Source organism: Octodon degus, unplaced genomic scaffold (genome assembly GCF_000260255.1).
Source record: "Octodon degus isolate 3935 unplaced genomic scaffold, OctDeg1.0 scaffold00118, whole genome shotgun sequence".
Lineage (NCBI taxonomy): Eukaryota > Metazoa > Chordata > Mammalia > Rodentia > Octodontidae > Octodon > Octodon degus.
In genome coordinates, this window is record NW_004524694.1 from 1,535,529 (window position 1) to 1,553,247 (window position 17,719).

Consider the following 17,719-nt stretch of genomic DNA (forward strand, 5'->3'; position numbering starts at 1 on the left):
AGGTACAAATTACCACAACTGAATTGACAAGATATAACCACTCTCAATAGCCCAATAACAGCCAATGAAATACGAGATGTAATAAAAAAAATACTGACAAAGAAAAGTCCAGGTCCTGATGCACCCACAGCTGAATTCTACAAGAAATTTACAGAAGATATAGTCCCTATACTCAAACTCTTCAATGAAATTGAAAAGGAAGGAATCCTCCCGAAATCATTCCTGGAGGTAGTATACTGATTCCAAAACCAGAGAAATACGCAACTAAAAAAGAGAACTACAGGCCAATCTCCTTCATGAACATAGATGCAAAAATTCTCAATAAAATCCTAGCAAATAGAGTACGGCAAATCATCAAGAAGATCATACACCATGACCAGGTAGGACTCATCCCAGGGATGCAAGAATGTTTCACTATTCAAAAATTATAAATGTCATACCGTATATCAATAGAATGAAAATTAAAAACCACATGATCATCTCCATTGATGCAGAAAAGTCCTTTGACAAAGTCCAACACTCATTCATGGTCAAAGTCCTATTTTGGAAAATTGGAATAGCTGACTTCTACTTCAATCTGGTAAAAGCCACTTATGAAAACCCAATCGTTAACATGATTCTAAATGGGGAAAAACTGAAATCTTTTACTCTTAGATCTGATAAAAGACAAAGATGTCTTCTATCACCTCTCCTATTCAATATAGTTCTAGAATCATTGGTTAGAGCCTTTAGAGAAGAGAAATAAATAAAGAGAATACGAATAGGTAAAGAAGAAGTTAAATTATCCTTATTTGCAGATGACATGATACTTTACTTGGAAGACCGAAAAACTCCCCCAAGAAGCTACTAGATTGAACACAGAAATTCAGTAGCATAGCAGCATACAAAGTCAATACCCGAAAGTCAGTAGCATTCCTCTACACACATAAGAAACACACTGAAAGGTAAATTATAGAAACAGTACCTTTTACAGTAGCACCGAGGAAAATGAAATACCTTGGAATTAATCTAACTAAAGAAGTCAAATATCTTTTCAAGGAGAATTACAGTACTCTTAAAAAAAAGATCGTAGAGAATTTCAGAAAATGGAAAGATATGCTCCTGGATAGGAAGAACCAACATTGTGAAGATGGCCATACTCCCAGAATTGCTGTACAGATTTAATGTGATCCCTATCAGACTACCAGCAACATACCTCACAGACTTAGAGAAATTGTTCCTTAAATTTATTTGGGACCAGAGAAGACCTAGAATCCCAAAAGCAATCCTGAACAACAAAGACAAGGCAGGAGTTATTAGAATTCCTGACTTGAAATTATAGTACAAGGCTACGGTGATAAAATCAGCATGGTAATGGCAACGAAATAGACCTGAGGATCAATGGAATAGATTAGAAGTCACTGAAGCCCCTGTGAACATACTTAGTGACATTATCTTTGATAGAAGGGCCAAACATACTCACTGGAAGAAAGATAGCCTCTTTAACAAATGGTGCTAGAAAAACTAGCTCTCTACATGCTGAAAATTAAAACTTGACCCGTTTCTGTCACCATGCACTAAACTAAAGTCAAAATGAAGTAAAGATCTAAACATTAAAACAGAAACAGTAAATCACCTGGAAGGGAAAGTGGGAGGAACTCTTGAAGACATAGGGGTAGCAAAGAGTTCATGAACAAAGATCAAGTGGCTCGGGAAACATGAAAGAATTAACAACTGGGTCCTCCTCTTAGTAAGAATTTTTTTCACGTCAAAAGAAATTACCAACAAAGTGAAAAGACAACCCACAAATTTGGAAAAAATCATGACAAATAAGTACTCAGGCAATGGTCTGCTCTCTAGATTTTATAGAGAACTAAAAACCAATTGGGCTCCAAAATGTAAAGACGCAGTCCAGAAATGATCATCCGAGATGAACACACGCTTCTCAGAGGACAAAATTAAAAGAAGCAAATAAATATATGAAAAAATGCTCCACATCACTAGCCATCCGTGACATGAAAATTAAAAAAACATTGAGATATCATCTCACCCCAGAAAGAATGGCTATCATGAAGAAATCAATGAACACCAAATGTTGGAGAGGCTGTGGGGAAAAAGGAACCCTTTTCCACTGCTGGTGGGAATGTAGACTGGTGCAACCGCTATGGAAATCAGTGTGGTCACTCCTTAGAAAAGTTGGACTGGAAATCCCCTTTAAACCAGCTATTTCTCTACCGGGAATTTTCCTGGAGGAACTGAATACATCATATTATAGTGATATATGTGTGCCTATGTTTATAGCAGCACAATTTGTGATAACCAAATCTTGGAACCAACCAAGATGCCCATCATTTGAGGAATGGATGAAAAAGATGTGGTATTTTTATACAATGGAGTATTACTCAGCTATAAAGAATGATAAACTCAAAGCCTTTATGTTGAAGTGGATGCCACTAGAAGATATACTCATAAGTGAAATAAACCAGACACACATTTGTAAATATGGTATAGTTTCCTAGTATAAGAACTCAAAAGAAGAAATACAAATAGAAAGGTATAATACGATTAAGAGGAAAGCAAGAACTTGATGAGTAGACAATGGAGAGGAAGGAGATGAGCAATGAAACATGACAGAGGCAAGCCATACAGGTATATGTACAAGACAGGTAAGGCAGTGATCCTGAGACTTTTCAGAATATTTTTTAAATAGCAGTTAATTGGAAGGATTCTCACCCTAAGTATATATACTCACACCTGTCACCTAAGCAACTGCACTGAAGATGCTAATTTGTAAAGGTAGGTTCATGCTTGGAGTGCCTGTCATTCTGGTCTTCTGAATACGTTCTGCTTGTTATGACATGCCAGTTCCTGCCGCTCTGTCTCTCGGGTAGATGATTGTTTAAAAAGGAAGGGGGTGGTAAGTGAAGGCAGGAGACAGGAAAAGGAGTGTTTTGCGACTGTTCTGCAGCAATGCTATATATGGTTAGATCTCTGGACTTATGTGTAAACATTTTTTTATGCCTATTTTAAAACTATATTTGAATTTTAAAAATTTCTTGTCATATTCTGTAGGGACTTAAAGTTTAACATATCAATACTTGATGAAAAATACCTGTTCCATGTTATACTTAAGATGTTTGATATTGAGACACATAGTGAGATTAAGCTTGACAGCATAGGTTATATGGTAATAACCATAAGCTTCTCTTCTGGAGGGTTAACAACCTAAGTTTGCAGACCAAAAATTAGAGAAAAAGGAGGGCCGTAAAGAAGTCAACAGTTTGGCCCTTGCCTTCCAAGGTTAGTTAAGACTCAGGATATAAGAGAAGTTGTACTGTAATATCACATAACTCAGTTGTGTTGCAAATTTTCTGATGAAGGAGATTATGGGGGCCAAAGAGGAAAGTGATCGATGATGTAGAGCGTGCCTGAGGAGAGTCACATGGAGAGAAAACATTCTCTCAGGCTTTCACAGAGAGCATATTGGCCAAGTAATGGCTGTGACTTATCCACATGGCTGACACTGATAAAGGATCTACGATCTGAGGTACAAGGTCTCAGGAAAATTCTGAGGGGATTTGAGTAATCTTATTGGTTCCAAAAACCTACGATTCTTGTTACATGTATCTTCCTTTATCTTGGCCTTAACCATCCAGCAGAAAAGTGTAGAAATGAAGTACAAGAAATAAAGCCATATTGTTATGTTGATAGTAGGGGACTCAGGTCAACAACTTCTGTCCTTGCCAGTCAAGTGATAGATCCAATACTATTATAGACTACTGAACTATTTTGTAATATTTTGCCGAGGTCACACCCATAATATTTAAATGATGGAACTAAACAAAAAAAGGGGATATAGATGAATGGCCATTTTGTAACTTTGTATTCAAAACGGTTAGAATAGATATATAGCTACATTCTCTTAATTCAGGGAATAGAGGGATTTGTTCTAATAGTGTTTGTAAGTAGGATATCATGTCTGCATCTTGTACAACAAATTGCCACTAGGAAGGCAGTATACAATGTGTTAATTATTGAAACTATCTTACCAATTTAATTTGAAACTGTGTCATTGTTAATTATTTTTCAATAAAATTATGGGAAAAAAAAGAGTATCTGTATATTATTTAGAGGATAATCCACGTGGTTGAGGACAGTCCTTTATGCAGTTGGCATTTTAGTCCATCTCTTAAGAGTTGCCAAAGTCTTAATAGTTTCAGCATTCCTGAAAAGTCCAAGTCCCAAGACTCCTCCAAGATCTAAGATAAACTTTTAGCTATGAGCCCCTATACAAATGAAAAGTTAAACACTTCCAATATTCAATGGCACAAGAAAAACAGTACCATTCCAAAAGATACACACAGCAGGATAGTAAGCATTGGGACCAAAGCAAGTCCAAAATCCAGAAGAGAAACATTAAGTCCTTTAGTACCACGTGGAAGATCTGAAGCAATCTGTAGCTTTCACCTCAAAGCAAAGTCTTTCACTTTTGCAGTTTTGAGACTGCAAAAGGTGGAGTCCTGCTCCTTGTTTTGGTGTCCTCAGGCCATCTTTCTATTCTCCTGTTCCTTCTCTGCAGTGGAGCTCTCAGCTCTATCTTTGCAGTCCATAGCTTCACTGGAACTTCCTTTGTAGCTAAACTCACAACATTTGAAATCATCCTGTTGGCTTCTTTGCTCTTGATTCTCAACATAAATCTGACGAAAAGCCCCCAACAATAGTCATGCCATTGCCTCAACATTCAACTGTCTTGAAATTTCTTCTGCCTGATTAATCAGTCTGCCAGCTTAATCTCAGTCTCAAGCAAAATCTCTGGACATGAACAAAATGCAGACAAACTTTCTGTCAAGCCATAACACACATCATCTGGAGTCCCAACAACCAATGCACTTCTTGTTCCTAGAAGAAATCTCCCCAGTGTGGTCTTTACAGGTAGGATTTGACAGCCTTCTGGACTTTTGAGCTCTGGCCAGTATCTCCCACAGAGTAGTTGAAGGTGTTCTACTGCTTCTCTTGAACATCTCCAAGCTTTTCCTCTCTCCTCTCATATGCTATTCCCAAAGGCCCTTGAACCACATGGTCAGGTGTAGTCACAGCAGTGACCCCACTTCTTGGTACCCAGTTTTGTCTCAGTTTTTTCTTGTTGCTTGGACAAAATACAGGAAACTCAAAATGAAGGAAGGAAGAGTTTATTTAACTCACAGTTTGTGGAGGTTTTAGTCCATGCTTGGCTAGTTCTAAGGCAGAGTGTCACTTGGCAGAGGGCAGCTGTTCCTGACAGAGGAAAACAACAAAGAGCAAAGGGAGGAGCAGCAGCTGTTGCAGCTGCAAGCCTCTCTCTATTCCTTATATTGTATTCAGGCTATCAGCCTCAGGGTGGGTGTAGCACTCAAACCTGTAATCCCAGCATTGGATGATGAATTAATCACAAACTCTAGAAGCCTGTCCCCGTGACTGCATGAGGCTTTGGGATGAGGGTGGGGCAGGTGGGCGGGTGGGACAAGTAGGTTGAAATTATAACAAAGGCCAAGAAAAACAAGAGAGAATTTCTGGGAAGGGTTAAATAGTAACATTGTATAAGAGCTTTGTACTATCTCATTGGTAGGTTTTCACCCTCATGGTCACCTTTGACTTTGGGATGCGTGTGGGAGTAGATCTCATTTGTTATGTTATTCCAGCAGATGGATTCCCAGATGTATTCTTACATAGTTTCCATATAAGAAAAAACCTTGAAACCATGATATATTGTATTTCTTTTTTTTTTTTTTTTGTTCCTCGAATGCCTTCAGGGCACTTTTGGCCAGCGGGAGAGTTGTGAGGTTCGAACTCCAGCAACCTGAGGCTGACAGCTTTGTGGAAGCAGCCACCTAAAGGACTGAGCTAGGGCCAGGCCCCCTTGTATTTCTTTTTTAAAAAGTTTATTGATACATTTTTGATATACATGAAGATCATATTCATTGTAAGAAATTTGTACCTGTATAATATATATTTTCTTTTTTCTGAATCCCCTCCTATCTCTTCAACCTCTTTTTTCTTCAATATTTAAAAATATTTATTTCCGTTTGATCCTTTTTTAAATCATTTGTTTCCTTTTCCTTCCATTTCTTCTTCCCCAACCCTAGTTGTTCTTTCCTTTTGAGTAGTTTCTTCCTATTTTACAGTATCTAATGTACATTTTGGACCTCATTTACTTTCATTTTCTCACATGTGACCCATTCATTTCATTTAAGAGTCTCAAGGTGCATCCATTTACCTAGAAATGTCTGAAGTTTATACTTTATGGATGAATAGTACTCTATCATATAAAAATCCTACATCTTTTTTATTCTTTCCTGGGTTGGTGGGCATTTGGGTTATTTCCAAGGTTTTAGTTATTACAAAATGTGCTGCTCTAAATGTGAGTGTGCCTGTACTACTGTGGTATGATGTTTCTAATTCCTGTGGGAAAATACCCAGAAGGGGAATAGCTGCCTCATATGGGACCTCTAATCCTAGTTTTCTGAGGAATATCCATAGTAGTTGCACCAGTGTATATTCCCACAAACAATACATGTTTTTCTTTATATCCACAACCTCACCAGTATTGTTTGATTTGTTGATAATAACCATTCTTTCTGGAGTGAGATAGAATCTCAGCATTGTTTTAATTAGGATTTCTCAAATGACCAGTGATATTGAACATATTTTTATTTATTTATTTGTTGCTTGTATTTCTTCCTCTGAGAAGTGTGTATTCATCTTAGATGCCCATTTTTGGGTTGGGCCTTTGAATTTGGGGCTCTGATTGTTTTCAGTCTCTATATGCTCTAGATGTAAGTCCTTTGTTGTATATTACATTTCTGTCTCAGTTACTTTTCACTCGGTGCTGTAACAAATACTTGACACTCAAAATGAAGGAAGGGAAGGCTTATTTGGCTCACAGTTTGTGAAGGTTTCAGTCTATACTTGGCAGGCTCCTGGGCAGAGTGGCACATGGCAGAGAGCAGCAGTTCATGGCAGCAGAAAACAGTGAAGAACAGAGAGCAAAGGGAGTGGCAGCAGCTCTGGCAGCTAGATCGCTTCTCTTCCCTCTTTACATTGTAATGCAGATTATCTGCCCTGGGTTGATTGAAGCATCTACATCCTCAATAATCAATCTCAAACTCCAGAAGCCACTCCATGACGGCATGGGGCCTTTGGGGGACACCTGTGCACAAACCACAACATTTTCTTTCCTATTTCTACCTTTTGAGAATGAATGAATTGTTTTGCAAAGATATTGTGGTTAAATAGATTTAAATGAGTTTCTCCTATCAGGTTTTAGTGTAGGTCTTGTTAATGACAGTTGATGAAAAAGTTGGCTAGTGAAGTTTTGGCTTTAGGAATTTATGTGCAGTTTCTTTCTTGGAATAGCTAAAATTTAGTGATTGTTTTTTGTAATGGAAAATGCATCTGAGTAAAATGAAAAGGTTTTTATCTTTTTTGTCTTTTAAAATACTGTTTATTTTAAATTATTTTTATTATTTTTTGTTGAATTCTTTGATAATATATCCAAATATGTACTTTTCTGGCACATTTTTTAAAGATCTTGAGGTATTCCACAGCAGCAAGAATTTAAAAGAAAAACTTTGAAAATTGTATGTTGTCTATATAGAGGAAGAATGTTTACCAACTGCTTTTGTTGTTTTGACTTAGTTTTAAAATATCATTTCAATTTCTCTTATTTTCCTGTCCTTTCATTGTGCTGTTTCTTTTTCCTATTGTTTTCATTGTATTATTCCTTAAGATTTTCTTTAACTTTTCTCTTTTTATCTTCTTCATTCATGTTTTCTCATTTACTCTTGAGTATTGCATGTTAGTAAATGTAGTTGACTTTTTAGCTTTGGTTAAATTTCTTCTATCTTCCTTTCAAGAACAATTTGTGAATATTTTTATGGTAAGAGGTAGAGGATAATGATGGTGTTAGCTAGTTAAAAAAAGAAGCTTACAAAGCTAATTTAATGTGTTGTATAATCAGCTTATAGTAACATTGCTGCATTTAAAGAGTATTTATAAAACAGGCAAAAACCAGGGCACTCTCTCTGTAGGATAATTGTTATGTGATTGAAGCAGAGTGAAAAGCCTACTACAGTTCATTTGAGTCCACAAAAGTTTGGAAAAGCCAGGGATGTAGGTCATAAGGAAAGTTGCAAGAAGGGAGCAAATTAGTCCTAAGAGAGAAGCCACGGGAGTTACCACCAAAAGTGCCATATAAGGAGTGGAGCCGTATAAGGCCTTTGGAGCCCGCAACTCATCACAGATTGCTTTAGATGTGCTACATGTAACTATAGGATTTAATGTTTGCCCTGCTATATTTTGGACTCGCTTTGGTCCCAATGCTTTGTATCCTCTTGTTTATATCTTTTGGAATGATACTGTTTTTCTTGTGCCATTGAATGTTGGAAGTGTTTAACTTTTCATTTGTACAAAGGCTAAAAGTTTACCTTAGATCTTGGAGGAGACTTGGGACTTAGACTTTCCAGCCATGCTGAAACTGTTAGGACTTTGGTAACTCTTAGAAATGCACTAAAATGCTTTTTACATAAAGGAATGTATATGGTTCTTGGTGGGGGGCAGGGGCAGAACATACGGTTTGTGTCTAGATGTCCCCACAAAGCCTCATGCAGTCATGGGGGAGGGAGTTTCAAGAGTTTGTGATTAATTATCATCCAATGCCGGGATTATGGATATGAGTGCTATACTCGACCTGGGGCATATACCCTGAATGCAGCATAAGACTTGCTGTCTGTTGCCTTTGTTGCTGCTAGTTCTTCCTTTGCTCTTTTCTGTTTTCTGCCACCATGAATGGTTCATTTTTGCCATGTGCCACTCTGCATTGGAGCCAGCCAACTATGGACTGAAACCTCCACATATAGTGAACTTCTTTGTCTTAGCAATGAGAGAAGAGTAACTGAGACAGTGATCTGTTATATTATTGAAAAATACCATCTTTGTGGTTTCTCTTAATACATGCATACTTCATTACAGAACTTCTTAGGTAAAAGTGTTTTTGGGCTGGATTTGCTACTTACTGTGTTACTTTGGCAAGTCTTTTTAACCCAAATAAACTTTATTTTCCTGTTTGCAGAGTGTGCTACATAGTGCCTGCCTTGTACATAAAGTTTGGTAGCATTTTAAGAGATAATTATTGGTAGACTTGCAGCTAATTGAACTCTTTTGTTCTATTTATAGGATATGTGCAGAGTCTGATTAGAAGAGTTGTAAATAATGTAAACATTGTTATAAATAATCTCATACTAAAATATGTTGAAGATGATATTGTCCTTTCAGTCAACATCACTTCTGCAGAATGCTATACAGTAGGTGAATTATGGGATCGTGCATTTATGGATATTTCTGGTAAGTAAATATCAAGAAAATGGTATATTTTTCCATCAATAAAATAATTGCCTTCATTTCATAATAGTTTTGGGGGCCATATGACCTTTTGATAATGCAATGCAAGCTTGATGCTTTTGTTGTTGAAAAAATGCACATGTACATGTAAAAACACATACTCAGCAGTTAGGTAGCCAGAGTTTGAATTAGAGTAACTGTTGACCCTTACTGTGCTTAAGTAGGGCCATGGAAATATTATCTGATAAGGGATATAAAAGACTTCATATAGTGTGTATGTAAGAGTAGCTTAGTAAATGTTAATTCTTGTTATTACAAATAATGGGAAGGAAGCACCAAGAGAATTTTAAAAGGTTAGTTTTATATTTAGTCTCTTCAGTATCATGTATTAATTTTTGTACACATACATAATACTGATAATTAAGTCATATACTCATAAAATTGAAATATAGTAAATTTACATAGTTTTTAACAGACAGATTTGAAATTTATCTAGTGGCAGAGCCTTTAGTATTTTGATGCATATGTATATTCCTTAAAATTTTCTTTCTGAAATACTTAAAATGAAGAGGTTGAATGAACTAGAATTTGTTAGGGTATAGTAAAAAATAGTTTTTTTCAGAGTAAACTGAATCACATTTTGTTGATTTGTAGATTCTCTTGGTCATAGCATGCAGGTAGATGGTAACTTAAAATCCCTGGCCTGATATTTACCTGGGAATTTCTTATTAGGTAGAAATAAAATGCTTGTATGGTAGAGATTTCTTTTTTTAGTTCAGTCTTTACCACCAGTTATTTTACCTTTATTCCTTTTCAAACAAACTTTAGAGTGGTGCTATAATTTTATTATTTATTTTGATACCAGTGCTGTACACTAGAACTTTCTGTGATGTTAGAAATGTTTCACATCTTTGCTGACTAGTTTTATAGCCATTAGCCACATATGATTGTTGAGCACTTGAAATGTGGTTAATGCGAGCAAAGACTTAGTTTATAAATATACTTTTAGTTAATTTAAATTTAAATAGCCACTCATGGATGGTGGCTACCATATTGAACAGTGTAGGTTTTGAGTACCAGCAAGGATTTAGCGGAAAATGAATATAACTAAGTGATGATTGTTGAAAAGCTATATTTAATATGGATTCTCAAGAATTTTATAACTTTTAAAACTTGCATCAATTTTGTTTTAAATTTGTAGTTAGGCATATTGGGGCAATCTACTGAGGCCTCTGAATTTTCATACATAAAATGGGGATAATGGTGCTTATTTAATATAAGATTTTGGGAATATTTAAATGTATAAAACATGAGAAGTTGTTTGTACAGGGTCTGGCATGTATTAATTTATGATCTAAATACACCTATGAGTGTAATTTTCTACTCTTTTTACTTTTGCTATTATATGTAGTAATAAGTGTTTACTTTATTCCTTTAACTTTGCCTTTTACTTAAAATGGTTTTTGTTTCTTTTTAGCAACTGATCTGGTGCTGAGAAAAGTTATCAATTTTTCTGACTGTACAGTTTGTCTTGATAAACGAAATGCCAGTGGTAAAATAGAATTTTACCAAGATCCTTTATTGTATAAATGTTCCTTCAGAACTCGTCTGCATTTTACATATGATAATCTAAATTCCAAGATGCCGTCTGTTATTAAAGTAGGTGTCTTTTTTTCTAGTAGTTAAGTTACGTATGTCTATTGTGTCTGTTCTTCTGTATTATTATTATTATTAAAGATTTAAGAAATTAACTTCATGCCATTAGTTTTTATACAGTTTTTTGTGTCTATACTTACATGTATAATTTTTTGTATAATGTTATAGTAGAGATATTTTTGGGGCAACTTTTTCTTTTCTGTAATTGATATTTTAAAGTTTGTCTAGTTGTTCCTTAGTGTTTCATGCTTTAAGTAGATAGAGTTCTTATTAAAAAGTAACATGAATTTGATCACCAGCACCACACATACACGTACTTTGGACATGTAAATTTGTATTCTCAGAATTGAATGGCCATGAGTTTTTATGAAAAGTGCCTTACCCTAATGTTTGTTGGTATGTGAGTTTTTACTCTGGTAATCATTATGTATCTTATTATGTTATTCTCAAATAAAATACATTTTTGAGTTTTCTGTTAATACTATTGTGATGTGATATTTGCTATATTGGGTTGGAACCAGCTTCTTCCAATTCTAGTTCTAGGAAATAAGTGTCAAATGGATATGACTAACTTCATTGATCACCTCATAGACATAAGGCTTCCCAAAATGTTTACATACCTTAAATATTTCGTTGAAGCCTTCATGTGTGTTTGTTGAGGTGGCATTTAAATGTATTTATATTTTGGGTAGGCTTTTAAAATTTTCTATCTTTTGTGTGAGCCAATGGCATTTATGAGAAATATAGGTACATAATTTACTGTTTTCTCTATTTTTTGAAATTATTTTGTATTTGTTTTTCACAGAAATGAAACTCTGCACGCAGATCTTTGGCCATAGCACTAGTTAATCCATTAGGAAAGATTTCTGTACAGCAGTTATAAATATCTTACTAATTCATAAAAATTTTGAAGACATGTAATCTGTATTGCAAAACTATTTGTAGAAATAGACCCATGAACATTAAGGGAGATGGCTATGTTACACATTTGTCATTTGTTAGTCCTGAATATGGTCTTAATATTTAAGAGAATTTCCAACTTGAACAAAGAATAACATACAATATAACTGAAATTTGTTTAAGGGAATTAGAGTTTTGAAGTTATGCTAACCATTTTATTTTTTTAGAAAAACTATCCACTCAGTGTCTTTGTCCATTTTTGTATTGAGGATTAATTTTTTAATTGATTTTTAAAATATTTTTTGTTATAAAGAGTAGATTCTTTGTTTTTCTCTAGTACTTTATATTATTTAAAAGGGTATGACAGAGAAGCCAAAGAAAGATTAACAGTTCTCCTTACTCTTCTGCCTCTCCCTATTTTTCTTACCTCTGCACAGTTTTTTCAGTGTGTGATCTTTAGGTCAGTTTTAAGAAACCTGCATTGGTATTTGAAATAATTGTGTTTTACCCTCTACTTGCAGTACACGTATTTCTGATCTTGTTAATACAACATTTTTGTGCCTTAAACCCTAAAAATATGACCACCTTTACTTCTTTTTCATGTTTCATAGACATTCAAATACAAGTTAGTCTAAACAAAGCTTCTAAGAGACTTGATTTTCTGACATAATTGGTTTTCTTCCATGTTTATATATAACAGCAGGAAACCTGTATTACACTGAAGCTGCATTTATATTTTATTGATGTCTCTTTTTAAGAACTTTGAATGCTGTATAACCTATTGGTAGTAATTAATATTTTTTTAATAATTGATTCATTTTTGAGTTTTATGTTCTTTCAATGTTGAAAATTTGAAAATTGTTTTGAATCTATAATTTACTTGATTTTCCATATTTAAAATAAAATTTTACATTTTCTTGTTATAATGTTAATCTTTCACCCATTTTGAACATTTGGTTTTAGTACACATATATATGCTTTTATCCTAATAGGAGTTATTAAAGTTTTATAAAAATGATGTAAAATGGGGCTGGGGAGATAGCTTAGTAGCTTAAATACTTGCCTGGCAAGCACAAGATCCTGAGTTCAATCCCTAGTACCAAAAAAACCCCAAAACAAAAAAAACCAAAACACTAACCAAAAAAAAAATAAACAAAAACAAACAAAAAAACCCAAAACCCCCCAAATCAAACAAAGACATACTTTTATTCTTGGATTTGACAGAAATTTTTTTTTTAGGGGGAACTACTATGATATGCTTTAGATATTTGTTTATGTAACTTTTCTTTTGGGATAGCTTCAGAAATCTAATGTGAGTGTATATTTTGATTATTCTATTTGTAAATTTAATGTGAATATATCTTCTAACTCTTGTTTTTATCTATATCACTTCCCCAATCTGGTTTCTGTGTAAAGTTTATTGGTCATTATAGCAAAATCTGTTTGATTCCTAAGACTTGAATTATATTGTGGTTGAATATTAGAAATATTTGGGATATTAGTGTTTTTTAACATATTGTTAAAAAGTTAATTTCAGTGATGTACTTTTTACATACATAATGATCACATTCATCATATGGGATATGTACCTGTACATAATATAGCCTGATTCTTTTTTTTTCCTCTGTTCTCCTTCCCTTTCTTCATGCTCTCTTCTCTTCATTATAAAAGCATAGTTTCCATTTTTTTTCCTTCTTGCCTTTCTTATTCCTCTTCCCATTTCAACATTTTTTTGTACTTCCCAGTATCTTTCTAAATAGTATTTTTTTTAGGACTTAAAATTTATCAACTTATCTTAAAAGTTCCAGGATTCCCTTTAAACATACTTTTGTGAATGTTTTTTTTTTTTTTTTTCCAACATACAGATTCATACCTTGGTGGAAAGTTTGAAACTTTCTATCACAGATCAACAGCTGCCTATGTTTATCCGAATAATGCAACTTGGAATTGCTCTTTACTATGGAGAAATAGGCAGTTTTAAAGATGGTGAAACAGAGGACCCTACCTGTCATAATAAAGATATGTTAGGAAACATTACAGGTAAGTATAACAAAAACTTCACTTAGAGCTGTTATTCTTGCAAAGTGTTTTCATCATTTGGGAACTAAGAAATACTCGAGATTGAGTTACGCAGTGATGAAATGATTGTATTTTGATTGAATGGCACAACTTTGATTTCTTTTTTATCTGCATGTAGTATGCTTTTTAAAAATTTTCTCTGTTGTACCTACTAAAAGTAACTAATATTTCTCAGTGGTATAATGTTCAGCATGTATATTTACTAAGAGTTAATACAACCTCAGTATTTACTAATGAATTAAAATATTGTAGTTTTTCTGCAAAGGTTTACCAGGAGTCTGTGTATTTAGCTAATTGGGTTTCTAAATACTATCGATTAGTGAAACATACAATTTAGTGATGGATACACAGTGGGTTAGTTCAGCACTCCAGTTCATTAAAGCTTTATTAAAGTTTGCTGTATATCTGACATGACCAATAGTAATATGGTAAAATATGGAGATAAATGAATATATTCTCTTCTTCCTTAGACTCTTCCAGTGGAGTGGATAGATGTGTGACTAGTTACTTTCATACAAATTATGGTAGAGTGGTAGAATATTTGATAAATGGAGATGTCAGTAATGTGAGAAAGATGGTGAGAGGAATGATTGATTGATTCTGTGACTCAGAAATTTTTAAAAAATACTTAAGAGCTTCAATGAATGAACGTTTAAAGTTGAACATGGTCACACACACCTAAAATCCCAGCATTTGAAAGTCTGAGGCAGGTAGATTGTCTCTAGTTTGAAGTCAGTTTGGGCTACATAGTGAGTTCAAGACCAGTCTTGGGACCGGCAAGATAGGTCAGCGGACTAAAGCACTTGCTTAGGCAAGCTTAGGCAAATGCAGGGACCATGGTTCAATCCCTAGCACCACATGCTGTGCCAGCCCTGTCCCCAGGGTGGGCTGAGCCAGCCAGAGTCCGGGCATAGTGGCACCTGCTTGTAATCCCAGCGCTGGGGATGCTGAAAAGGAGGATCACCATAAGGCCAACCTGCATAGTGAGGTCCTGCAACAACCAAATACATTAAAAAAAGAAAAAAGAAAGAAAAACCCATCTGGACTACAAATGGACAAATAAACATTTCTGCTAAGAAGATAATGATGAAAAACACATGAAAGCATAGTATATGCATTATTACTAGCCACTGCTTATTCAAATGCTATATTAGACTATGAATCAAAGCCACAGTGAGATACCATTTCATAGTCACCAGGATGATTGTAGTAAAAAAAAAAAAAACAAAATCTTGCTTGCTGTAATTTAATATGGTATAACCATTTGGAAAAGTCTGGTAGTTTTTAAAAAAGTGTCAGCATAGCTTTACCATGTGACAGCAATTCCTCTCCTAGGTATCCATCAAGATATTTAACATAGGTAGGGGGCCTGCCCATTAGCTCAGTTGTTTAAGCACTTGCTCATACAAATGTTGTGAGGTGCAGGATACCTTGGTTCGATCCCCGCCTCCACCTGCATTACCAGACCCACCTTTAAGGCAGCCTGAGCCAGCCCCCCCCCCCCCAAAAAAAAAAAAAAATCATTCTTAACTTTTGGGCCAGGGAGGTAGCTCAGTGACATAAACATCTGCCTGGCAAGTGCGAGGTCCCAAGTTGAATCCCTGGTACCACCACCAAAAAAAAAAAAGGAAAGATATTTAACATATGTAGACATAAAAATTTATACATGAAAGCCGTACATGGTTGTACATATGTGTAATCCCAGAACTCAGAGGCTGAGGCAGGAGGATTACCTAGAGTTCTAGGCTAGTCTGAACTGTATAGTGGAATGCTTCTTCAAAAATGACACAAAAATCTTACACAGGAATGTTTATGATAGCTTTTTTTAAAAAATGTATTTGGTACAGGGTCTACAGGGTCTCACTATGTAGAACGGACTTATAGTGATTCGCCTGTTTTCAGCCTCCCAACCACCTGGATTACAAGTGTGCACAACCACACCCAGTCTCACTGTCTCAGCACACCCCAGGGGCAGGGCTGGCACAGCACACCAGGGATCGAACCCTGGCCACTGCACTCTGAGTATCTTTGTTTTTGAGATGTAGGTTTTTGCTGTTGGATATTTAAACATAATTGGTGAAATGTTAAAATTTTTTTTGTACTTACTAAATATGTTTAAAATCAGTGCTTTTGATAAACTACAGCCCATGTAATGTTAACTCTAACTTGTGAAAAGAGACTTACATAGTATAACACACAGAACCTTTTTTTTTTGAAATCTTCAATATTTGAGATTTTATTGGTTGTGTTGAGGATCAGTACACGATTCACTTTGTACACAATTTTTAACACACATACCAAAAAAAGCCATGTATTGTTTTTCAGTTGTTCCAGTGAATTTCCAGCTTCAAATTTACAGGCAAATTTTCTGTAAGAGGATTAAGTACCAGTATCTTCAAATGCTGACAAAGTGTTATTTAAGTCCCACAATTCACAATTTTGTATCACATATACTACGTATTCAAATTTTTGATCTTTCACAGCACATTAACAAAATGAGGCAAACTGGACTACCACTACCAAAGATGTTACAGAGTGCACACGATTCTGACAGGGCAACAATTAGGATGTAGTTTTCTTTAGGATACAATTCTACCAAAAATCATGAGAATAGAAGTCATTTAAAGTATCCAAGACATATTAAATGCAGGACTGTAATTCCAAATTGCCATTTAGTATGCTTTGTATTGCAGGATATAAAACTAACTCTCACCTTTGGAATGTTAAGCTGACACCCAAGACAGTCAAAGCTTGCCATAATTCAATATCCCACTATTTCTGGTTGTACCAAAAAATAACCAGAGAATGATTTCACCCTAAAAAAATCATTTACACTTAAAAAATGCAATGAGGTGGGATTCCCTCCTTTTAAAAAATGTTTCTAGAGCTACTAAAACCTTACATTTACAAAATGGTTGATAAAAATATTCTTCTGGATTGTACAAGAAGGGAGACAGGGAGCTCTGATAAGACATGGTATGTGAGAATCAGACTTGGCTTCTTTCTCTTCTGCTTCATCAGAAGCTGCACTCCTCATTTTTAGTTTCTCCATTTTCCGCAGGTAAATCGTTCTTGGTTTCTTAATTAGCCATTTCAGCCCGTTTTCCCTTGGCTCCCCTTTTCCCTTTTGCTTGCACTTTTTTGTCCGAAGATTTATCCTTTCCTGCTGCCTTTTTTGGCTTCATTTCCACTTTAGCTGGAACAAGTTTAGCTGACCATCTCGCCAGTCTCCTCTTGGGCTCCTCCTTCGCCGCCCCTTCGGCCAAGCTGACCTTCCTCTTGGGCATCTTGGCAGTGGGGCTAGTGCGGAGGTTTCGGGTCGAGGAGGCCCACGGGAGCCTTGGGGAGCTACGTAGCTCAACCGCTGCTGCCTTTTCTCCTGCCGCCAGAGCTGGGATGGTGCGAGAACCGAATGGAACCGGATTGGGAGCCTGCCCCCCAATACACCGAACCTTTAAAGAACTATTAATTTCAAATAATGATGATAATCATTATATATACTTTGTTATACACTTGCTACTTTTAGGAGGAAGGTTGTAGGGGAAACACATTTTTCCTTTTTTGTTGTATTGAGTACAGTTGAAAAAAATCATTATGTATTTAAGAGGTACATCATTGTGTTCTTTTTGGGGTGTTTCAAAAAGAAATGTATATGTTTCAAAAAGAAATGTATAAATGATCCCATTTATTCTCATATTACTATAACATTTTAAAGGTATTTATAATCCTT

General features: G+C 35.3%; 1 protein-coding gene and 1 pseudogene across 1 annotated transcript in view; one reads left to right on the forward strand and one right to left on the reverse strand.

Annotated features, from left to right (window-relative positions):
* The window catches only part of Vps13b (vacuolar protein sorting 13 homolog B), an 881,657-nt gene that overhangs the window by 45,211 nt on the left and 818,727 nt on the right, over positions 1 to 17,719 (forward strand). The window contains 3 exon segments of the mRNA XM_023699943.1: positions 9,190 to 9,357; positions 10,832 to 11,013; positions 13,776 to 13,950. Coding sequence (XP_023555711.1) covers positions 9,190 to 9,357; positions 10,832 to 11,013; positions 13,776 to 13,950 — 525 coding nt within the window.
* LOC105743339 lies at positions 15,723 to 17,276 on the reverse strand (annotated as a pseudogene).